This window comes from Gopherus evgoodei, chromosome 2 (assembly GCF_007399415.2).
Source record: "Gopherus evgoodei ecotype Sinaloan lineage chromosome 2, rGopEvg1_v1.p, whole genome shotgun sequence".
Classification (NCBI taxonomy): Eukaryota; Metazoa; Chordata; order Testudines; family Testudinidae; genus Gopherus; species Gopherus evgoodei.
In genome coordinates, this window is record NC_044323.1 from 174,082,996 (window position 1) to 174,108,500 (window position 25,505).

At 46.5% G+C, this 25,505-nt stretch overlaps 1 protein-coding gene across 5 annotated transcripts in view; it reads left to right on the plus strand.

Annotated features, from left to right (window-relative positions):
* The first annotated feature begins 4,910 nt into the window (after positions 1–4,910).
* Positions 4,911–25,505, plus strand: part of RIPK1 (receptor interacting serine/threonine kinase 1) — a 47,651-nt gene continuing 27,056 nt past the window's right edge. For 4 of the 5 annotated variants that reach the window (XM_030552307.1, XM_030552308.1, XM_030552310.1 and 1 more), the window contains exons 1-4: positions 4,911–5,015; positions 17,961–18,163; positions 24,285–24,438; positions 25,294–25,431. In XM_030552307.1, coding sequence (XP_030408167.1) covers positions 18,012–18,163; positions 24,285–24,438; positions 25,294–25,431 — 444 coding nt within the window. In that variant the 5' untranslated portion in view covers positions 4,911–5,015; positions 17,961–18,011. The remainder of the gene's footprint in view (positions 5,016–17,960; positions 18,164–24,284; positions 24,439–25,293; positions 25,432–25,505) is intronic. The other variant, XM_030552309.1, reaches the window with a different exon arrangement.

Consider the following 25,505-nt stretch of genomic DNA (forward strand, 5'->3'; position numbering starts at 1 on the left):
GGATTAATTCACCAGAACGGCTAATCAGTCTCCTATGATGCTGATTGTGAGGATACACATACTTTAAATAAAAATGTGTCAGGATGCCAGGCATAAGGGGGTCTTGAACGTTCTAGAAGGAACTGTGCATGGAAGAGAGCAATGGAGAGCCATATCAGCAAGAGTTCAGACTAGCACTTGGAGACAGATTACACTGGTCTACAATTTTTGAGAAGTCGTCTGCTTCAGAGAAAATGATATTTATTATGTATTTTGATGTGCTGAATTCAAATATGATAATTAAAACAACTGGCTACTCTTTCTAAGATATTTAAGTTTTTACATTTTATGTCTATGTATATTGTGTAGATAGTAGAGTTTTAATCATAAATTGTAAACCTAGGTCTTTTCATGTGTTTATGGTTGCTTTACATGATGATATTTCACCTGTCTTGTTTATGTAACACTTTAAAAATCAGCAAAAGGGTTCTATAAATTTATTATGAAACAAAAGGCAAAAAACTATGTACATAGTTTAGTCCTATTCAGTGTCTACTCGGCGCTTCTTGGCTTGTCTCTTCTATTCATTAAATGGAGCATCTCTTGTCACTGTCCAGCAATAGTCTGCAATCATTAATGGGCTCCATTTGCCCTGATAGCCTGCCAGGAGATTCCACTGCTGTAGTCTGGAGCCCAACAGCTCTGCCTTACTCTTGGGTACTTCCAAATCCCTGACAAGGTCATTCAGTTCACCTTGTGTTATGAGGTGTGGTTCAGAGGAGGAGGATGGGAGAAAATGTGGGTCCTGTGACATTGATGGTTCAGGACCAGAAGTTTCATCCTCTTCCTCTTCCTCGTCTGACTCAAGTGAGAATGATTCTGGTGCATCAAGAACCGGCAGTCCTTCTCCGTGGGGTACTGGGCGTATAGCTGATGGAATGTTTGGATAATACACAGTCCACTTTTTCTTCTTTGACACACCTTTCCCAACTGGAGGCACCATGCAGAAGTAACAATTGCTGGTATGATCTGTTGGCTCTTTCCAAATCATTGGCACTGCAAAAGGCATAGATTTCCTTTTCCTGTTCAGCCACTGGCGAAGATTTGTTGAACAAGTGTTGCAGCATATGTGTGGGGCCCACCTCTTGTCCTGATCTCCAATTTTGCAGCCAAAAGAAAGGTGATAGGCTTTCTTAACCATAGTGGTTATACTGTGCTTTTGTGATGCAAAAGTCACTTCAGCACAAACATAGCAGAAGTTATCTGCACTGTTCACACAAGTACAAGGCATCTCTGCTCACTTTGGCTAAACAGAAATGTGTCCCTTTGCAAAATCAAACACTGACAAATAAGAGAGCACGACACTGTATGATTTCTAGAGCTGATATAGGGCAATTTGTTCAGCAGAGTGATGTAAGCTTCGTTATGATTGCATCATCCTTGACTTCTAGGAATAACATGATGCAATTCATATCATGTATGACACAATACCAGCTTCAGATTGCATCATTCATGTGTTTTGCCTCAAAAGCAAGTACTGTCCAAACCCAGTCATAGATTATTCATAGATCCAGTCAAAGATGTATTTTAGTCATTTCTGGTTGCAATTGAGATCCCTTCCCTTTATAACTCACTTATCCTCTGCCATTCCCAAGTCAAGGGTCATATATACTGACCCAATAGCATATCTTGAAAACTAGAGCCAATCAACAATTTTAAGCATCATTTTCGTTCTCAGTGACCCAGAATTAGTAAAGTTGGACTACATTTATTTCAGAAGCATTTTGGCTGTAGAGCAGTGTAATTAGCTTGTATTAATAATGGTCTATTCCATCTGAGGATGCTTAGACCCACCAATCAGCTGAACTGCAAGTCTGCTCTAAAGTTATTTTGGAGATGTTTGAAGGTCTGTGTTATACAGGAGATCAGGCTAGATGATCACAATGGTACCTTCTAGCCTTAGAATCTATGAAAACAAGACTTCTATTAACTCTAGAGATTAGAGAAAGAATCAAATTTCAGTTTGACAGTGCAATTGTCTCAAAATATTGTTAAAATATAGTGCTAGTTATCTCCTTAAGAAAAGGAGTTCAGAACTGTCAGCCTTCGAGGGGGAGCGAGTGTCTACTTGCAAACAGAGCTGCCCTTAGGATTTATGGGGCCCTACACAGTATTATTTAACTGGTGCCCCTATACCCGACTTGCTCTTATTAACACAAACATAAGCTTACAGTATTCTACAGAGGTGTGTAACTATTATCTCCCTAACACACACACCTTTATACAGCTGGAGACACCAACATACTAGCCCCCTAGTAAGGAGACTGTAGCGTGTGCGGGAGTCAACCTGCTCTTATTTGCTGTCCCGGTCATAGATGCAGACTCTGTGAGTGGATGCTCCGAGGCTGGAACATCCATGGAGAAAATTTAGTGGGTGCATAGCCCCCAGCAGCACCAAGCTCCCCCACTCTGCTCCCCTCCCTCTGTGCACTGGAGGCCCTGCACTTACCAACTCCTCCCCCTCCATCCCAGTGCTTCCAGAGTGCCCTGAATCAGCTCTGGAAGGGAGGGAGAGGACCGGGGCAGGGACTGGGCGCACTCGGGGAGGAAGCAGGGAAGAGGTAGATGGGGACTTGGGGAAAGGGGTTGGGGGGGTGTCAACCATCCCTCTGGCAAGATGAAAAGTTGGCGCCTATGGTCCCAGTGGTGCTCCAAATTTTCAGATGCCCTGCATAGTCGCATATGCCTAAGAACAGCCCTGCTTTCAAAATAAGTTAAGTCAGCCACAATAAACAAAGCAGAGAGAGCCTTTCCATTCCTTGGTGCCAAATCCTGGCCAGGCAAACAAAGTAGAAAAATTTTGTCTACAGATATTTTAAGGGCATTGGGGGAACCAGAACCCTTGTATTCATCCTAGAGAAAGCCCAGGGTCTCTGTGCAGCCTTGTCATTCCCATGTCTGGGAATTTCCTCTTGGTGATGATGTTTCTTCAGTCATGAGAATGGGTATCTAGTCTATACTGTCGTTTAGTGCAATACCACCTGAAGATGGAAATTCAGATGCTTCAGTGCATATTCTTTGGTAGTTAATATTTTTGTTCTTCAGAGAAACAATTAACAGCTCACTACAGAATTTCTGTGTCAAAAGTACTCTTTAAAGATTCTGATGCATACATAACTATTTTACAAGTACTGCGTGAACTGTAAATTTCCTTGAACAGAAACTAAATAACTCCTGGAATTTAGTAGTTCTGCTTTCATCATGAAATCTGTGTGTCAACTTATTAGTTACCAACTATTTCTCCTACAAGGAACTGAAACTCTACCAGATTCACCAGCAGAACTTTGAAGCTTCTTGAAGTACAACTATGCTAGGTTGTTCGCAGACCTTCTCATCTCCTTGTGCCCCACACTACTTACCTGGTCCCAATTACCATAGCATTGAAATGTCTCACAAACTTGAGTGACTTTATCCTCACAGGCATCCTTGTGATGCAGCGTTTCCTCTAATTTCTCCTACACATGTACCGACTGAATTTTGTTATGTGACACATCACCTCCATAGTGATGCACATAAGAAAATTCATGCTGTGAAGGTGGTGCCAAGGGGTTCAAAGTGTGGGAGGGCGGCTTGGAACTGGGGCAGAGGGTTGGGTTGCGGGAGAGGGGAGGGTTCCGGCTGGAAGTGCAGACTCTGGGATGGGGCCGGGGATGAGGGGTTTGGGGTGCAGGCTGCCCAGGGGCTACAGCAGGGAGAGAGGACTCCCCCAGCTCTTTCTCCCTGCAGCAGCCCCAGAGGGGCAGGGGGAGGAAGAGGCTCCTCTCCCCTGGCTGCGGAACTGAGCCCCTGTGTGTGGCTTAGTAGGCAGCTGCACAGTCGAACAGTTTAGAAGGAAACTTAGTCTGTGAGGTAGGAAAGAATTCTGTGCACATTGCACATGGAGACTGAGCCACAGAGATTAACTGACTTGCCCAAGGACAACACAATAGGTTGCAACTGGACCTCACTACAGGATGAAGCTCTCTACAGCAAAAATGTGCAAAACTAAGATTTTGTTTTCACTGGAGATTTAATCCAGGTTCAACCACGAGTTTTCCCCTTAACATGTTCTATATTCACGCATCAATGCTCCTCTATTGCTGCTGGACAGTGAGCTGCGGGATGGACCCAAAGTTAATTTATCTTGTGTATTGCTAACATAAGGTTAGCTACAATGCAAACAAGGGCCATAGCAAATCAACAAACCTCTCTCTATAAACCCTTTAAAAAAAAATCTCATGTGGAGGGGAGACAAGGCGGGTGAGGTAATATATTTGATTAGAACCAGGGCCAGCTCTGGGCACCAGCATTCCAAGCATGTGCTTGGAGTGGCCCTTCTCAGGGGGCAGCGCTCTGGCCTTTTTTTTAATTGCGAGCAACTCCGGCTTTTTTTTTAATTTGCTTGGGCTGCCAAAAACCTGGAGCCAGCCCTGATTAGACCAACTTCTGATGAGGAAAAACAAGCTTTTGAACTACCTACAGCTATTCTTAGGGTGACTAGATGTCCCAATTTTATAGGGACAGTTCAGATTTTTGCATCTTTTTCTTATGTAGGCTCCTAATAACCCCCACCCTCGTCCAGATTTTTCACATTTGCTGTCTGGTCACTCCTAGCTCTTCTTCAGTCTGGGAAAGGCAATCATGATTTGTGATCTTTTGAGGCTGTCAGTACGGCATTTACCCACTGACTTCAATGTGGCTACACTGTCTGTAAATCAGGGCAGAATTTAATCTTTGAAACTAGAGCAACCTATGAGAATAGAATGGTTCAGTTTTCCTTTAGCTTGTACAGATCGTCCCTCCTCTTCCCCTGCCTGCCGGCACTTATGTAGCTAGTGATCCAGTTTTGTTGGTGTGGTTTCTCATGACTCCTCCCACAGCTGGGGGGAGGAGAAGGGGAAGCGGGCGTCGGTAAAAGAGCAGGCTGTTGGTAAAAGAGCTGAAGCCAGACAGCAGTGGCTCGAACTTACTGGAGCTAATGCTCTGTGAAGAGGCAGGTAAGAGAGCGCTTTCACTCCGTGTCTCTTTAACCGGAGACTAGATTTTTGTTTGTTTATGGAGGTTCACTGAGTTACACCTAGGCCTGCCTGGAATCCGCTTCTCATTATTTTTCCTGGACGTTTGGGTATACATTCTGGATGTATTAGTGTGTAATAATATTTAATATCAAGGACTTTTGGGGTGATGAAATGGGAGAGGAGGGGGAATGTGTGACTCTTCGATTGTCTTCCTTCAGCAGACTTCCTTTGCTATTGCCGAAGAGGGAAAGTTAGTTTCAGTTTCTCAGCCCCATGTCGTAGAGGCCGATTTTTTTTGCAATCTTTTACCAAATGCTAATGGTGGAACAAGCCTTCCATATCCCTTCCCCCTGCTCCAGCTCCCAGCGCATTTCAGCCTCCTAGAATATGGTAAATATCTTGTATAATATTTAGACAAACTTTCGCTCTTGCAAACGCATCCGCTTCTGTCACAGGAAGTTTTCAGACGCGATTGTTGTGTCCTGATCCCACGATTCAGTTGCTTTTTCTGGTGTGCTGCCAGGGCTTGAAAAACTGGTCCACCGACTCCCAGCCGAAGGAGTAAGGCTGATCCCCTCCCCCCCCCCGTCAGACACGCCTTAGCCCCGGACAGCTGCCTGTCATTTCCCGGGACTCCTTTAAAGCGGCTAGGTTAAGTGGGGAAGCGGATCTGCAGGAGAGGACACGGTCTCTTTAACAGCCACCTCGCCCAGGAGTGGCTCCGAACTGTCCGTCTCTGCTGGGCGGAACTGAAAGGGAGCGTGCGCACGGGGTGGGTCCCTCAGTTTGTACCCTGGTCCCGGACCAGAGCTGGGGCTTTCTATGCAAATGACGGTGTGATGCGATTAAAGAGTTCTCGAAGCCTTGCCGGGGGGATGCTTTTCCGAACAGTGACGAGTATATTTCAGAAATAAGCTCATCCACTGGGCTGCCTCCTTCACTGCTTCCTTTCGGTGACAATCTCTGTCTACACAAGGGAGCAGTAGAAGAGGAGGATTTTTAATCTCCCTCTCTCCTCCCACCCCTGGCCTGAGGTGGGGAGCACCCCGGCCCGCTGCCAGCACAGGGATCTGCTCATCCTTCCTGGCTGGGAGAGTAGTGGGGATTTCCATACCCCATTCCCACATCGAGGATGGAAGGGGGAAGTAATGAGAATTTTCACCCCTGCCCCCACTCTCCTGGCACTTGCTATGTGTACATCCTACCTGGGTTTTGGTAAAAAAGGCCCTCATTTAGAGGGTTGCCAGGTGCCTGGTTTTCGATCAGAATGCCCAGTTGAAAGGGGACCCTGGTGTCTCTGGTCAGGACCAGTGACCAGGCCATTAAAAGTCCAGTCAGCAGTGCAGGCAGGCTTCCTACCTGACTCCACACAACTCCCAGGAAGTTGCCAATCTCCCTCTGGCTTCTAGGCAGAGGGATGACCCAGTGCCAGGTCAGCTGCTCCCATTGGCCAGGAACCACGGCCAGTGGGAGGTGAGGGGGCAGTGCCTGCAGGCACAGGCAGAACTGAGAGCCATGTGCTTGCGCCTCTGCTTAGAACTCAGAAGGAAATACCAGCAGCTTCCCTGGAGCTGCCTGAGGTAAGCACCACCTGGAGTCCACACCCCCTCCTGCACCCCAAACCCCTCATCCCTGGCCCCATCCCAGAGCCTGCACCCCCAGCCGGAGCCCTCACCCCCTTCTGCACCCCAAATCTCAGCCCAACCCCAGAGCCTGCATCCCCACCTGGAGCCCTCACCCTCCTGCACCCCAGCCTGGATCCATCTCCTGCACCCTAAACCCCTAATTTTTGGCCCCACCCCAGAGCCCGCATCCCCCAGCCCAGAGTCTGTACCGCATCCCAACCCCCTGCTTCAGCCTGGAGCCCTCTCCTGCACCCCAAACCCCTCATCGTCGACCCCACCTCCAGAGCCTGTATCTGCAGCCAGAGCCGTAACTGCCAATCCCCCGCCCCCCGCACTCCAACCCCCTACCCAGTGAAAATGAACGAGTGAGCAAGGGTGGGGGAGAGTGAGCAAGGGCATAGCCTTGGAAAAGGGGCAAGGCAGGGGGCAAGGGTGTTCGGTTTTCTGCAAATAGAAAGTTGGTAGCCCCATTTATTCAAGATTTCAAGAGATGGGTGCGTGCAGGACACTAATGAAGCATAAAATATTATTCCCCTGAAGGATTGGGGCAGAACACAGTGACAGGGTGTGGCCTCGGGATAAGATACTCCAAGGGAGGTGTAAGAGACACTGATTTGTGGGTGAAGCTAAGGCCACAGGAAGGAACCCCCACCGTTCCAGCAACATGATCCAAGCAAGACTGGAGGCCCTTCAGTTTATGAAATAGGGAAGTCACTAGTGCTCCCCAAGAAACAGAACTACTGTTTTTCTGCGTGGTTATTCACTTCTCGTCACTTCACTAGAAAGTAGAATAATTGACATACCCCAAGAAACCACCACAAGTCCTTCAACATAATGAGCTCTAATCTACATCTAGTACATCTTTATGAGGTTTCAGATTAGTTATATGAAAACTGGCATTTAAAAAAAAAAGTCAGAACTAAAGCTTAAGTAATGACTTGAGCACCCAAATAATTGCTTTGGTGACAAGAAATTTTAGCTTTGGATCTTATGTTTTAAACAGGCTCAATATACTGTTGTCCTAGTAAAAAATAGATCACTGACCATAGCACCAGTGAGAATCCCTGTGGGGAGGACATCATGCATGTCATCTGAGGTGGGGAGGAGATAAGAAGTAAAGTTCAGACTGCAAGAGGAGGACAACTATACTGAGTTGTAAAACAGAACTGGGCTTACAGAAGAATAATCTTACAGTTATGCAGCATTATTCCTTGTGCAGCGACACCTAAATGTATAACTTGCATGTCCACCTTATGAAGCATTGTAGCATTGGGGTTTTTAATGCAATCATTTATTTCTCATGGAATTTTGCTTCATTGGGCTTAAATTCATTCACATCTAGATGCTGGCAAAAGTCTAATTTAAATCCACATCCTCAAAAAGGTATTTAGGTGTCTAACTCCTATTGAAATTAATGGGAATTAGGTATCCACGTACCTTTTAGGATCTGAGCATGTGTGTATAATCCCAAAAGGTGCTAAGTATCTCCCATGAGACACAGAGTGCCCTGGACTCCCATTGCAGGTCCTCAGCACTTTGCAGAATTTGGCCCCTAGTTGGTGTTGGCCCTCAGTCAACGAGTATTTCACTCTTACAATTTCATACGAGTCCTGTTTCAACATTTAGGATTATTAATATTCAAACAGTTACATATTAGAAAATATATGCCCAGTGTTCTATTTTATCAAAGTGACCATTTGCTCACCTGCAGTTACTTACATTAATAAAAGTGATATGGGACAGGATCGGAGCCTTAGATTGTAAGCAATTTGGGGCAAAAACTGTCTTCACTCAAAAAGAATGAGGAATACTTGTGAGTACACCTTAGAGACAAGTACTCCTCGTTCTTTTTGCCCATACATACTAACACGGCTACCACTCTGAAACCTGTCTTCACTCAGGAAGTTTTACATTACTTAATAGAACAGTAATTCCAAATTTCAACAGAATTGGTGTAGTTTTAAAGGTCTGATTTTCAAAAATGTGTATGCAGTTCTTGCATGTGCATACTGGTTATGTGGATGAGAAATGATTAGTTAGATGTATTCTTGACCAATTGCATGTGAAAATGCCTGATTTAGAGAGGTAAGTTACAGTAGGTGTGCAGTTGTGTACATGCATTTTGAAAGTCAGGCTATGAAATAGCACAAGGAACTACATTCCCTGCATCACGTTAAGTATTAATTGTTCTGCTGTAGAAGAAAAAAGAGAGGACCCTGAGGACATGAATTCATTTCTTGGTAATATATGACTGTGAATAGTGTTTGTGTTTAAAACTGTATTTTTAGGTCTACCCATGTATTGTCACTGAGTTAGGATCTTAATGTTATAGGATCTTAATGTTATAGGTTTATAGATTTTAAAATGCATTTAGTCACATGTTTATATGACATGGCTTTCTTTCATTTCAGCGAAAGGATTCCCGTTTTCTCAGAGTGTTTTTTTAGCTACACACTTTGCTGTTTTCCTCCCATTGCATTCTTTGACGTAAAACTTTAAAATGATATTACATCTGACTTCCACAAGTTTAGCCTTCCAACACCTGTATGTGGTAGGGCCGCAATGTTCACTCCATTTCATACATGGGGAACTGAGGCAGAGATGCAATATTGCCAACCTTAAGTGTTCAAAAGGCATAAGTCAGGGCTAGCCTCCCACTCCCTGCCCCCCAAAAGATGATTTTAGAAAGTTAATTTTGGATTCTTTTTATTTGCCTTCTTGTTTGAGTCTTTATGGATCACATTTTAAAAAACTTTTCTCTGCAGCCACCAGGGCTAGGAACTATTTTTATTTTTAAAATGAAAACTGAGATTTTCATGTAATCACATTAGCCCACAATCTTCCTTACTTATTTCTTGCTTACTTATTTTTACCACACTTTAAGAAAGGATATTGTCACAAGACTTGCAATAAAATCAAGAGTTGGCAACACTGCCAGCAGCACTTGCCCAAAGTCTGGAGCAGAGCTTGGAATAGAACTCAGATCTTTACTTTCAGTCCCATGAGATTATCCTCACAAGTGTGAAAATCCAGACTGAGGAAGATATAGGGTAGGTTAAGAGCAGCTAGAGTATGAAAAGATGGATCATTTGATAGCTTTAGGTGTCAGAAATATACAATACAAATATTTTGTCTTCATATAGCAGGACCTTTTATTTAAGGATCTTGAAGTGCTTTTACAAGTTTAGTTAAGCCTCACAGCTGCCTTATGAGATCAATGATGTGCATACCATATAGCAGGGGTTCTCAGACTGGGGGTTGGGACCCCTTAGGGGGTGATGAGGTTATTACATGGGGGGTTGTGAGCTGTCAGCCTCCATCCCAAACCCCGCTTTGCCTCAAGTATTTATTATGGTGTTATAAATTAAAAACACTTTTATATATATTTAAGGGGGGGAGGGGTCACACACAGAAGATTGCTATGTGACAGGGGTCACCAGTACAGAAGTTGGAGAACCACTGCCATATAGCATGGCCCTTGTATCAAAACTGATAGCCATTTATGGCAGGGGCTTACCTTCCATCCATGTGAATGCAGCCATTGCCCAAGTTTCCTTGCTTGTAGGATCGCTCTCCAAGTAACTGAAACTATATCCTTTCAAAGTAGTGACAGGTGATAAGAGAAGACTCTGATGTAGATATGTTCCATCTTCTCTTCTTGGGCCACAGGCTCCCTGTCAGGATTCCATGTCAGTCCAGCAGCACCCCGCTGGTGGACTCTCAGGGAATGATGAGCTCAAGCATAGGTCCTTTGACAGAAGAACAGGCACTAGGTGTAGAACACACTCTCCCTTCTCTTTCCCCGAGTTTACTCCCTTTACTCTCCCTTAGTTTCCAATTCAAGATGGGTTTTTCTAGCTCTCTAGTCAAAACAGTCTCTCCTCCAGGTTCCCTAGCCAAAGGCAGGCCAGTTGCCATGGAACCTTGGTGTGCTAGTTAGTCAAGTAAAGGCTAAAGCTCCGTTATTGATTCTGCCCTTCCCCTGCTTTAGGAGGAGAAAAAGGCCAGACAACCACGTGTCAGCATTCACAGTTTGTTTAGCCACATTCTAGACACCCACTCACTTCTCCCACGCCTTAATGCAGTTAGTTTCCTGCTGCCCTAAAAGGCTAATCTGCTGCAGCTGCTAGCAGCCAACTCTTGACAACAATACCTTGTTCCCAGGTCTGTGTACTTGGGCTACTGTAATCATCCAAACCTATTAATTAAGCCCCTGGCCAGGGTTTGAGGGAGAAGAAAGCAACCTAGCACAAACCCAGGTAGCTTCTTAAGTCTTGTCATCGTTACAAAAAAGAAAAATAGGTGTGTTCCTAACTCAAGTTAGTTAAAGGTAAAATCCTAGTGAAGACAAGGCAGTTTACAATTTTCACTTTAAACTCAACCTGCTAACTTGTGTGGAAACTACAGACTGCCTTATCTTCACTAGGATTTTACCTCTTCTTAGTTAACTCAAGTTAGCTAGCGCAAATAAGGGCTTGGCTACACTCACACTTTACAGCGCTGCAACTGGGGTGTGAAAAAACACTCCCCTGAGCGCTGCAAGATACAGCGCTGTAAACCGTCAGTGTAATCAGGGCAGCAGCGCTGGGAGCTACACCCGCTACAGCCGCTCTGACTACACTCACACTTCAAAGCGCTGCCGCGGCAGCGCTCCCGCAGTGCTGCCGGAGCAGCGCTTTGAAATTCCAAATGTAGCCATACCCTTACAGTTTTGCAGCGCTGGTAGTTACAGCTGTGTTCGTACAGCTGTGTAGGGAAAGCGCTGCAGTGTGGCCACACTGACAGCTACCAGTGCTGCAGTGTGGCCACATTTGCAGCACTTGCAGCGCTGTTGGGAGCGGTGCATTGTGGGCAGCTCGTCCCATTTTGGCGCTGTGGCTTGTGGGAAGGGGAAGGAAGTGTGCGGGTCTTTCCGATTCCTGTTCCAACGCCCCGTGGTGCTTTGCTACACATTCCGAGCATTTTGGCGGCATTGTGAGTCTGCAGCGCGATTTCTGAGATTTCTGTTACAAATGGAGCCTTAGCTGCTGAGGACCTTGCTGATGAATGTTGCCAGCACATCATGCATGGCAGTGGAGCTATTTCTTCAGCTGCAAAGTGACAGTGAGGAGTCAGACGATGATATTGAAATGCCTGACGCTCAAGACACTCAATTGCTTGTGGCAGTAACAGACATGCTCAGCACCGTGGAACGGCGCCTTTGGGCTCGGGAAACCAGCACTGAGTGGTGGGATCACATCGTCCTGCAAGCCTGGGATGATGAGCAGTGGCTGTAGAACTTTCGGATGAGAAAAGCCACTTTCATGGCACTGTGTGCTGAGCTCGCCCCTACCCTGCGGCGCTGGGACACGCGATTGAGAGCTGCCCTGCCAGTGGAGAAGCGGGTGGGTATTGCAATCTGGAAGCTGGCAACTCCAGACAGCTACCGATTGGTGGCGAACCAGTTTGGAGTAGGAAAGTCCACCATTGGAATGGTGCTGATGCAAGTTTGCACAGCCATTAATCGCACACTGCTAAGAAGAACTGTGACTCTGGAGAACGTGCAGGACATTGTGGATGGCTTTGCAGAAATGGGTTTCCCTAACTGTGGAGGGGCAATAGATGGGACGCATATTCCTATTCTGTCACCACCACACCTGGCATCAGAGTACGTTAATCGCAAGGGGTATTTCTCCGTGGTTCTGCAAGCGCTTCTGGATCACCGTGGGCGTTTCACTGACATTTACTCAGGATGGCCTGGAAAGGTGCACGATGCACGCATCTTTCGGAACAGTGCCCTGTTCAGAAGGCTGAGGGCCGGGACTTTTTTCCCAGACCACAAGATCACAGTAGGGAACGTCGAAATGCCCACTGTGATCCCTGGAGACCCCGCTTACCCCTTAATGCCATGGCTCATGAAACCGTATACAGGGAAGCTTGACAGGAGCAAGGACCGGTTCAACTACAGGCTGAGCCAGTGCAGAATGACTGTGGAGTGTGCTTTTGGCCATTTGAAAGCCCGCTGGAGATGTCTTTATGGGAAGCTAGATTTGGGGGAAAGCAGCATCTCCGCTATTATATCCGCATGCTGTACCCTCCATAATATTTGTGAAGGGAAGGGTGAAAGATTCAGTGAGGAATGGACCTCCGAGGTTCGACGCCTAGAGGATGAATTTGCACAGCCAGAGAGCAGGGCTACTAGGGAGGCCCAGGAAAGGGCTTCAAGGATTAGGGATGCCTTAAGGGAGCAATCTGATGCTGAGAGGAGAGCCAACAGTAATGTTTGGTGCCTTTGCTGTGCTCCTTTCTGCCTTGGGGTACAATATTTACCACTTCCTGCAATAATAAAACGTATTGTAAAAGCCATAAAATCCTTTATTCAAAGTACAGTACATAAAAGGCCAGGGGGGTTAGGGTGGTGGACTGTACATTCAGAGGTTTGAATATGTCCTGTTTGGATTACTGTGCAATGTCTGCTGCACTTCAGGATTACTGTGCTGCAGGGTAATGGGGGTGGAGTTCACAGGGTAAGAATTGTAGTTATCAGGGCTGGTAGGTGATCGTACAGGTGTTGGGGGCAGCTGGGGGTAATAAGAAACTGGCTGCTGGAGAAAGGTGTTTTGTGCAAATACTGGGGAACAAGAAAGAGAGCTTTGGGAGGGGTGTGGGTTACCACGGTACAGATCTGCCTGCATGGCTACGAGAGACTCAAAAGACTCAGTTTGGCGAGCCAGGAGGCTTATCATCTGCTTTAAGGTTTTTTTGGTAGCCAATTCCTTTCTCCTGCTTTCTGTTTGCCTCCACTCATACATTTTCTCTCTCCATTCCTGCGTCTTCCTACTTTCTCTGTTGTAGTGAATCATAACTGCTTTGATCAATTCTTCTTTTGATTTTTGCGGATTTTTTCTCAAGTTCTGCAATCGACGTGAGGCCGGTGATCCGGCTGCATTAGTCAAGGTCACTAAAAAAAACATAGATAGAAACATGTAATACACAGAGGCTACATTGTTTATTATCACACAGTGAAGGAGTTTTTAGACTTTTTGTAGCATCCTTCCCACATACCTAACATAACACAGAGAGGCCAGGGAAGCGAAGGCATGGCGAGCAATGGGGTGAGTGTTTCTGCCCCGACTGCACCTGGGAGGGGTAATTGACCTATGGGTCACTGGGGTTTATCTGCACTGGGTACAGGAGGTAGCTGGTGTCCTGCACAGGGGACAGTAGTGAACAGGAAGGTGGTGAGCTGCTGGCGGGGGGGGGCAGTCCGCGTAACTGCAGGCCTGCTGGTGAGGGGCGGGGGAAACGCACAGCTGTGCTGGCTGCCTGCTGGGAAGGGAGGGGGAAGACCGGAGGGCACCACGGGGCTGGCTGCCTGCTGGGAAGGGTGGGGAGAGACCGGAAGGCACCGTGGGGCTGGCTGCCTGCTGGGAAGAGTGGGGAAAAACCGGAGGGCACCGTGGGGCTGGCTACGTGCTGGGAAGGGGGGGGAGATCGGAGCGCACCGCGGGGCTGGCTATGTGCTGGGAACGGGGGTGGGGGGGAGACCGAAGCGCACCGCAGGGCTGGCTAAGTGCTGGGAACGGGGGGGGAGACCGGAGCGCACCACGGGGCTGGCTACGTGCTGGGAATGGGGAGGGGGAAGACCGGAGCGCACCGCGGGGCTGGCTGCCTGCTGGGAAGGGTGGGGAGAGACCGGAGCGCACCGCGGGGCTGGCTACGTGCTGGGAACGGGGGGGGAGAGACCGGAGCGCACCGCGGGGCTGGCTACGTGCTGGAAGGGGGTGGGGAGACCGGAGCGCACCGCGGGGCTGGGGGGGGACCGCGAACCTGGCGCCCTGCACTCAAGTATCCCTAAATTCTCAACAGGCTTTCCTACTGCCAGATATATCACTGCTGCGTGTTACCTGGGAAGAGAGGGAGGGTCTTCTACAGCAATGTGGATTCCACCCTGGCCCCTATGCAGCTTGCCTGTGTGCAGCCATGGTCCCCCCACCCCTCGCTGCACAGTGGATCGGACGAGTTAGCCTGACCGGGACAAGGACCACGGTGGCTCTCCCGATAAACTTGAGAAAGCAAATTGCGCACGCTCTGGCTGCAACTTTTCAAGAGATTACCGAGGCAGATTACAGAGACGTGATAGAGCAAATCAATGGGCTATTCCACATTTAGGCATGCATGCAGGCAGCCATAACCCAAACCCTCCTCTCCCAAAACATAAAAATCTGCTTACCCTGAGCACGCTCCTCAGTTTCTTCCTCACCAGCAACTTCCAGCTGCTGCGACTGGCTAGCCTCCTCCTGGCTTGAGAAGAGCTCCTGGCTGCATGCCTCCTGGGACTCCGGGGTGTCTCCCTCCACGCCAGTAGCCTCACTGTCGGCTTCCTCTACACCCTCCCCCACTTCTCCCTGCTCTGAACTCTCCATCGTGGTCCTCGGATTGGCAGTGGGGTCACACCCAAGTATGGCATCCAGCTCCTTGTAAAAACGGCAGGTTGTGGGGGCAGCTCCTGAGCGGCGATTTCCCTCACGGGCTTTGCAGTAAGCACTCCTCAACTCTTTAATTTTGACCCTGCACTGCAATGCGTCCCGTTCATGGCCCCTTCTCAGCAAGGACTGTGATATCTGCCCATAGGTATCATAATTTCTCCTTCTGGAGCGCAGCTGCGCTTGCACAGCTTCCTCACCCCAAACACTGATGAGGTCCTGCAGCTCGGAATTGTTCCATGGTCGCTGATTGATTGAATGATTGATTGCACTCCACACCTGGCTGAGCAAACAGGAAGGGGATGTTTAAAATTCCCGGGGCATTTAACGGTGCGGTCAGCTGAGCCCAGGGCAGTGGAGTGTGCATGATTACCAGAGAGGCTTCTAAGGTATGCTGGGATACCTCCTTATACCCTGGGGGTCAATAAAAGCGCTGGTGGGCGTCCACACTTGCTGACAAGCGCTGGATCACCAGCGCTGGAATCGCTACACCCGAGGCTCGACCGGGTGTACAGCCAGCGCTGCAACCAGGGAGTTGCAACGCTGGCCGTGCTTTGCAAGTGTGGCCACATCCTAAGTTGCAGCGCTGTCACCCCCTCACCAGCGCTGCAACTCTCTAGTGTAGCCATGGCCTCTGACTCCTATCAACCTGAGACTACATTTCTCAGAATTCCAGCCATTCTAGATTGAAACTAGGGTAGGGCTGACTCTTAGCATGTCTTAGAGAGCCAGCACACCTTGTTATACTGTGAGAAGATAAACTTTCTTGTGTGCTTAACAAACCACAATCTCTGCTGAGGGTTTGCACTGTTTATGCAGAGTGTTAGTTCATAATTCATGAGTGTGTTAAGGCAGGATCCTGAGGCTCTGGGACTGGTGATCTGAGGGGCTTGAAGGAGTAATAAGAAACAGTGCAACTCTGCCACTTTTACTCACATTGAGTAATATCTCATTCCACAAGTGGTCCCACTGATTAAGTGCTAGGCATTTTTGAAATCCCACTGTGTCTGTCTCTATCTTTAGGTGCCTAAATACCTTTTGAAAATCTGGTCCTTAACTTCTCTGCTCTTCAATATTCTCATCTTTAAATAGGGTAATAATACTAAACTGCTGTACATTACAAGCTGAGAATTGATTAATCAGTTTTTGTACAGTGCATTGAGATCCTCCAGTTGAAGAACAAAATACTATTATGATCTAAATGTTAGAGTGACAGTAAGTTACCATAAACCACTACTTGTGATTTTTGGACCTGATTCTATGAGATGCTGTTTGGTTGCCAACTTTCTAATCAGACAAAACCAAACACCCTTGCCCCGGTCCTTCTTCAAGGGCCCACCCTGCTCGTTCTCCCCCACCCTCAGTCACTCGCTCATTTTCACTGGGCTGGGAGTTGAAATACCTAGATACCTGGCAACCTGAATCAGCTCTGAGTTGGGCCCACTTACCTATCATTTTGTGATGCTGATAAATAAACAAAATACTATGTTCCTGTGACAGGGTTCCCAGGGTGCAACCTGGGACCACTGAGCCCTCTTGTCCCACCAACTTGGGGTATCCCTCTCACAATGTGATGCTTTGACAAACTAAAACTTCTGGCAGGTACTATTCTTATACTGATATCCACAGGCAGGGACACACCCAACTGAGTTACATGAATGCTTCTCCCAGCCACTCATGAATATAACAATAGAGAGGCTCCAGCCAATTCCCCCCAGGTCGGCATCGCAAAACTGTATCATCTTGCCTAGTCAGAAGCCTGACCAGTGTAAGTTCATTACCCTGTCCGCCCCTCCCTCAATATGGAGAGGACACAAACTAGTCTTTGTAAACTGAGCTGAGATTTCCCAAGCACTTCAACCAAAACACACTGTTTTAGGTAAAATATAAAACTGATTTATTAACTACAGAAAGAGAGATTTTAAATGATTATTAGTAGTAAGTGTAGAGATCAAAGTTGCTTACCTAAGAACTAAAAGGCAATTTGCAATCTGAGTTCTATAAAGTAAACAGGATTTGAATCAAGCAGTATCTCACCCTGATAGATGGTACAAACAGGTCACAAATCTTCAATACACAGGCTGAGACTCTCCTCCAGCATGTTTCCAGGTGTTGAGTTGTGGAAGGGTGAGACCAAGTCATGATGTCACTTCCCCTCGGGGAACGTGAGCTGGGTTTAGACTGTTGTGAGACAAGTTAGTTTTACCCTACTTATGATGTATTGTTGCAATAGTAATCCTGCTCAGTATAGTTTCTTTCAGCTTGCTGGAAGGATCTATGCTTTGCCTCCATTGGTCAAGCATTCTACATTGTCTTAAGTGCTACCTCTGAGAAACCTCCATTGTGTACAGTTCCTGGGAAAGTGGGTTCTCTTTAATGGACCATCAGCATATCAGGCTACTCCATTGTTGGATCTGAAAGGCCGGTTGTGGGTATTCCCAGCCTCACAATGTATTTTGGTATCACACACATAGCAAAAATTCATAACTTCCCTTACAACAATAGCACATACAATCCAACAGGATATTAATGTCCAACAGATCAAGGCTTTTAAAATGATACCTCACAGGCATACTTCGTACAAAATGTATCATAATTATATGACAGTGGTAAATATGGGGGTTCCAGGGTGTTTCTTTGAGTTACAGAGTGCCCTGGGGCCCAGATCCTCAAAGGTATTTAGGCACTTAACTCCCATTTGTTTCAGTGGAAGTTAGGCATCGAAATGCTTTACTTTTGAGGATCTGGGCCTACTTGCATAACTAGATCTTCGTTTACTGTGATATGAATGTTGGATGATGACACTTTCTTTGTCTTCTCGCTTCATGTTACAGATCCAGGACTATTGTGTTTTTGTAAACCCTAAGCTCTTGGAGGCTACAGACATGTCACTGGAAGATATTCACATGAACACGCAGGACTTGCTGCAGAAAGAAGAACTAGATGCTGGAGGATTTGGAATGGTTTCTTTATGTTATCACAAGAAATATGGGCTTGTGGTATTAAAAACAGTGTATACGGGACCCCAGCGCACAGAGTAAGTTGGAGAGAGGGGGCTTGATTCTCAGTTACACTAAGGCCCCTTTACATCGCTCTGACAGTGTAAAAGGGCCTTACACCCATTTTGAGGCCCTTTTACAATGCCAAAGTAATGTAAAGAGATCTTAGAGTAAATCGCAATTTGGTGCAGAGAATATTTTCAGGATGGATATAACGTTCAGCACATTGCTATATAGTGAACTTGCCAAACTGCAGATGATGGAGAATGTGTTCTCATTAGGACTAAGAGTGATTTATGGTGATTATGTGGGTGGAATCTGTTATTAGCAAATTGCATTTCATTAGTGAAATATTGGCTGGACTGTGCAGAGAATTCATCTTCACTAGCTGTCCTGAACTATTATGTACTGTCTTTATGTGCAGCATTGCTGTGCTCCACCCCAGTGGCAGTAGCTGTGATCCCTGCATTGCATTTCTCTGCCTTGTTGATTGTTGTAAAGCATTTTTACTTTATTTTAAATGGAGGCAGTGTTGCCTAATAGATAGAGCACTGGACTTGGAGTCAAGTCCCTGCTTTGCCACAGCTACCGTGTGTGACTGCAGGTAAGTCATTTCCCTGCTCAGTGCCTCAGTTTCCCCATTTGTAAAATGGGGATGATGATACTTATCTCCTTTGTGAAGCAATTTGCTGCAGATGAAGAGAGAGACTATATAGCTTTTAAAATATTTGGAAGAAAGGTGTTGTATACAGGGCCGCCCAGAGGAGGGGCAAGAGGGGCAATTTGCCCCGGGCTCCGCAGGGGCCCCCACTAGAATTTTTTGGGGCCCATGGAGCAGGGTCCTTCACTCGCTCCAGGGGCCCCGGAAAACTCTTGCGGGGCCCGGGCCCTCAGAGCTTCCTCCGCTCCTGGTCTTCGCCAGCGGGGGGGTCCTTCCGCTCCGGGACCCGCCACTGAATTACCACTGAACACCTGGCTGCACTTCGGCGGTGGGGGGGGCCCGCCGCGGGTCTCCGGAGCACTTCGGCGGCGGGTCCCGGAACGGAAGGGCCCTCCGCTGCCGAATTATCGCCAAAGCGGGGGCCTCCCGCCGCCGAAGACCCCAGGCCCCCAGAATCCTCTGGGCGGCCCTGGTTGTATATGGATATTGCAGGCACCAGTAGGACTTTCCGCTAAGGTTTTTATTTTTTCTCCAAAGCTAACCTTTCTAAAGCATTGCCTCATCTTTATAATGAAGTTCTCCATTACGTGGGAATTTAACAATTTGCACATGAGGTCCTTAAAAGCAAATAAATTCTTGTGTGCCTAAATGAGAGCACTTTTTTTAAGCATGTAAATGAAAAACACAATCAGGCACTTAACTGGAAATGTCCAGTTAGGAGTAGCAGGAAAACAATTTCTGTTATTTTAACTAATGCTGCCCGGGCCAACAGCCAGGTTTGAACCCCAGCACTTACACCATGATGAGCAGGAGCCTCTGTCCTTTGAACTGAAGGACTAACGACTTGAGGTCAAGTCCACTGCATTTAATGCAAAGACTCCCATTAACTTTGGGTCAGGCCCTAAGTTCATTAGCTGGGAGCAGTAGTAGATCGTAAACCTCTTATATGGACCAACCGCTAGAAGGACACAAATACCCACGTTCTTCTAATTCGGTATAAAACCTGAACTGAGACTATGGAACAGTTCCCAGTTTAGTTTTAAGAGTGGGAAGTGAATGAAGAGACTCTGAGGCCTGCTCTACACTACGCGTTTAAACCGATTTTAGCAGCGTTAAACCGATTTAACGATGCCCGTCCACACTATGAGGCCTTTTATATCGATATAAAGGGCTCTTTAAATCAGTTTCTGTACTCCTCCCCGATGAGAGGAGTAGCACTAAAATCGGTATTACCATATCGGATTAGGGTTAGTGTGGCTGCAAATTGACGGTATTGGCCTCTGGGCAGTATCCCACAGTGCACCACTGTGACCGCTCTGGACAGCAATCTCAACTCGGATGCAGTGGCCAGGTAAACAGGAAAAGCCCCGCGAAATTTTGATTTTCATTTCCTGTTTGCCCAGCGTGGAGCTCTGATCAGCACGGGTGGCAGTGCAGTCCCAAATCCAAAAAGAGCTCCAGCATGGACCGTACGGGAGATACTGAATCTGGTCGCTGTATGGGGAAACAAATCTGTTCTATCAAAGCTCCGTTACAGAAGACGAAATGCCAAAACGTTTGAAAAAAAAATCTACAGGCTACACAGTGCTGCGTGACAAGTGTAACGGGAAGCCAGAGACTCAAATGGACGCTCCTGGAGGGAGGGAGGGGGTACTGAGGACTCCAGCTATCCCACAGTCCACAGCAGTCTCTGAAAAGTATTTGCATTCTTGGCTGAGCTCTCAATGCCTGTAGGGTCAAACACATTGTCCGGCTTGGTTCAGGGAATAGCTCGTCAATTTACTCCCCACCCCCGACATGTGAAAGAAAAGGGAAAGAAATCGTTTCTTGACTTCTTTCAATGTCACCCTATGTCTACTGAATGCTGCTGGTAGACGCAATGCTGCAGCAGTGAAGAGCAGTATCCGCTCCTCTTCCCTCCTCGGTGGCAGATGGTGCAGTAGGACTGGTAACCGTCCTTCTTATCAACCCGTGAGTGCTCCTGGCTGGCTTCAGGTGAGGCTGGCCGGGAGCGCCTGGGTGAAAATAGGAATGATTCTCGGTCATTCCCAGTAGATGGGACAGAACGGCTGGTAACCGTCCTCATCATAGCAACTGGGGGCTGAGCTCCATCAGCCCCCTCCCTTTCCTGTGTAAAGAAAAGATTCTGTACTGCCTGGACTATCATAGCAGCGGCATGCTGGGCTCCTCTCCTCCGCACTGCTTAATGTCCTGCCTGGACTGTCACAGCACCGGGAGGCTGCCTCTCCCTCATTTTATCTCACTAACAAGTCACTGTTTGTTATTCTTGCATTCTTTATAACTTCATGACACAAATGGGGGGGACACTGCCACGGTAGCCCAGGAAGGTTGGGGGAGGAGGGAAGCAACGGGTGGGGTTGTTGCAGGGGCACCCCCCCGTGAATGGCATGTAGCTCATCATTTCTGTGGGATCTCACATGGAGCAGCTGTGCTCTCTGATACACTGGTTCTCTAGTACACTGGTTCTCTAGTACACATAGTCTAGGCAGGACTGACTCTATTTTTAGAAACCATAAAGGAGGGATTGACTCAGGGAGTCGTTCCCAGTTTTGCTTTTGCACCCCTGGCTGAGCACCCATGATAGCAGCAGACAGTACAGAAAGACAGATAACCATCATCTCATTGCCAAATTACACTGTCAGCAGACGTACAGAACAACTGGTAACCGTCTCTGCTATCATGCAAAAGCAAATGAATGCTGCTGTGTAGCGCTGGAGTATCGCCTCTGTTCGCGGCATCCAGTACACATACAGTGACTGTAAAAAAAAAAAAAGCTGAACGGGCTCCATGGTTGCCGTGCTATGGCGTCTGCCAGGGCAATCCAGGGAAAAATGGCGCGAAATGATTGTCTGCCGTTGCTTTCCCGGAGGAAGGAATGACTGACGACATTTACCCAGAACCACCTGCGACAATGATTTTTGCCCCATCAGCCACTGGGCTCTCAACCAAGAATTCTAAGGGGCGGGGGAGACTGCGGTAACTATGGGATAGCTACGGAATAGCTACCCACAGTGCAGCGCTCCGGAAATTGACGCTAGCCTCAGACCATGGACGCACACCGCCGAATTAATGTGCTTAGTGTGGCCGCGTGCACTCGACTTTATACAATCTGTTTTATAAAACCAATTTATGTAAAATCGGAATTATCCCATAGTGTAGACGTACCCTGATAGTCCACAGACTGCCGCCTGCAACGCTTTTCCCCCCTATCTTCTGTCTGCCTTTACTGTTTTTCTCTCCTCTATCTCAAATCCTTAAGTTTATTTTTACTTAAAATGTTGGTCAGAAGCCTTAAAAAAGCTCCTTACTGAGCCTAGAGCATCTGAAAACAGCCAAGCCTCTTCTGTCTTGCTGTAGAGTGACACTCAAGGCTGGGAACAGTTAGTTTCCCTTTGAATCACAGCCTGGGAGAGTGCTAGCACGCAACATACTACAGGGAAGCTGCTACTTCCTCTTGCACTATGGCCACAATTCTTTTTCTTCTCACTAACTTTACTCCTCCTTATTTAACACAGTGCTTACAGGGGTTTTTTTGTTTTGTTTTGCTCCTTGTTTGTTTTTGTTTTGTTGCTCCTTGATGAGCTCCTAGCTGTGCACTCTTGAGTGATGGTGCAGATCACCAGCTGACTAAGCAGAATGTGGCTTTCGACAACCAGTGTTGCAAGCCATTAATCCATAACAACAAGGGTTATGAACATCCAGTATCCACAGTCAGTGCTTAATTTGTGCCTGGGCTTGCCGGGGCTAGGTCCTGGCACCTCTAGGCATGGCAGTTCAAAGCCCTAGCACCTCTGGGCTCCCAGGCAGAAGCCACTGATCTCCGGCCACCCAGCTTTGAAGGCTGTGCTGTCACCAGCAGCAGAACAGAAGTAAGGGTGGCAATATCCATACCATGCCACCCTTACTTCTGTGCTGCTGCTGCGGATCTGCTGCCTTCAGAGCTGGGCAGCCAGCCAGCAGCCACTGCCGCTCTCCAGCCACCCAGCTACTGCTTAATTTGTGCAGCTCTTTCAGTACAAATTAAACACTGTCCACAGCCATGGTTGGATGACCCCTCTGTAATAAATCCTATCTGAAATTAACTTTTAAGTCAGTCCCGGAATACTAGCGCTTTACTAAGAGTCCTAGGCCTTGTCTACTCTTACTTGTCTACTAGCACTTACTCCCATCAGCATAGGTACTCCACTTCCCTTAGGCACGGTAGCTAGGTCAACAGGAGAAGCCCTCCTGTTGGCATAGTATTGTCTACATTGGGGTTTAGGTCAGTGTACAGTAATTGTGTCACTCAGGGGTGTGAAGCGACATAGTTTTACTGATACAAGTTGGTGACCAAGCCCTACGTACCTCCATTCAAGTTCCTGCACTAAATATCCAAAGCCCTTTTATTTCTTTTTCTCTGTGTCTCCCTCTTTCCCTGTGTGTTTTAGACATCTCACTTATGGATCCTTCAATCAGCAGGACAGTGTTTCACAAACTTTTGAAAACTGAGCCCCCTGTGGGAATATGAAACTAATTGTGCCTCTGTCAGCTCCACCATCTATTGTTAAAAGCCTACCCTGATTTTATAATGTTATGAAGTTAGATTGTATTTCTAACTGCCTTCTTAATTTTTTATGTTAAGCAATGACTTACAAAGTATATTCATTGGCATCTGAGTTAGTGTCCACTGAGATGTTCATACCTTTCAGATCTATTGTTTCAGACTGGCTGCAAACTCCGGCAGATATAACTGCATCAGTTACACTTGGATCATGATTTGAAATTTTCGTTCAAACCCGCAACAGCTAGAGGCTAATGTTTTTTTAAATGAAAGTAGAGATTCTGTAGAACAATTGTGAGGTTTGTCTGTGTCTCCCCTTCCCCTGGCTAGTTCTTCATCCCCACAGGAGAGTGCATAGAGCACTTTGGAAAATGCAATTTTAAAAGATTAATTTGCTTTGAAATTCTAGCTACATTATATTTTTAGCTATAGAGAAGGCAGTGACAAATCTAAAGTAGTCTGTGTTTGGTATCTCACTGTGTCTGTAATAAATTAAGCCAATTAATAGCCATGTCCTCAAATATAATGTAAACCATTTTTCAAAATTAAAAAAAAAAGTTATTGAAGGCCTAATTTTCATCAAGTTTTTAAGCAGGCTAGATACATGCAAGTCTGGGATCTGCATACACACATCTAGCACTGCATACACAAAGCATGCATACCTGCACACTTACAGAAAATCAGGCCCTAAATTAAGAGTATATGGACAGACTAGTTAAGTTGGGAACTGATATAAAAGTTACTAGGCTAGAGGCTCAGATGGTATAAACAGAATTCAGTGGATTCTGAAGACCTGGCCCACCTTAAAGAGGTCATGACGGTGGACTTACTTTTCTGGCCATCACTTTCACTGAGTCAACAGGATATTTATGCCTTACTATGCTCTTACCAGTCTGATAGCTGCACACAATGTAATCCTGTTGTTTCCATTTCACAGATATAATGCTTCCCTTCTTGAAGAAGGAAAGATTATGCGCAAACTAAGTCACGATCGGGTGGTGAAATTACTAGGCATCATTCTGGAAGATGGGAACTACTCTCTGGTGATGGAGTATGTGCACAAGGGAAACTTGATGAAAGTACTTAAAACAGTGAGTAGTGAAGAAAATAATCTCTCATATGTGCATTCATTAGTTACTATTGCGGGAAGCTGATACTGCTGAATATCTTAAAAATCACTTAAAAGATGCAGTGTTTTTTCTGGTTTCTTAGAGATTTTACTTTATGCTTTTATTTGGCAGAAAAAAATAATCAGTGATTTGCTTGGTGTAAGTTTTGGTTTAGGTTGTTTATACCATATTCATAAGGGGAAGTGAAAGCAAACCTTCCAGTCAGGGTTGATAAGAAATTTTGAAAGGACAAGATGTGGCTTTTGTTGCCAAAGGAAATAACTATGCATAGAATCTTCAATTTCTGATCCCCTTTTCCCTGCTGTAGGGCCAAATGCAGCCTCTGCCTCTACAGATAGAGCAGATTCTAAAAGCAGCAGAATTGCTGTGGTTCTCACAGGGTGTAAGTGTAAATACAGAGTTACTCCAGATTTATTCTGGTGCAATTGAATGGAATCTAGGTCCAAGAAGGACTTCAGTGATTTTTAATTCCCACTTTGAGCAAAAATACTGTGGGAGGCTGAGAGGGAGAGCCCCTGAAAGGCCATTTGTTTCATTTTATGATGTACTATGCCAGGGGTTCTCAAACTGGGGGTCGGGACCCCTCGGGGTCATAAGGTCATTACATGGGGGTTTGCAAGCTGTCAATCTCCACCCCAAACTCCACTTGCCTCCAGCATTTATGATGGTGTTAAATATATTAAACAGTGTGTTTAACTTATTAGGGGGCTCGCACTCAGAGATTTGCGATGTGAAAGGGGTCACCAGTAAAAAAGTTTGAGACCTACTGTACTATGCAATAGTTTTGATAATTTTTTTCCCTTTTCTTTATTTTAGTCCACTATTCCCTTGTCTGTGAAAGGGCGGTTCATCTTGGAGATCATTGAAGGAATGCTTTATTTAAATGAGCAGAGTTTGGTACACAAAGACTTGAAACCAGAAAACATTCTTGTAGATGATGACTTTCACATTAAGGTACTGTTAGAATTTAAACACAGAACACTTGTGATTTGGACCATAGAGTGTGGCTCCTCCTATATAGGCTGGAG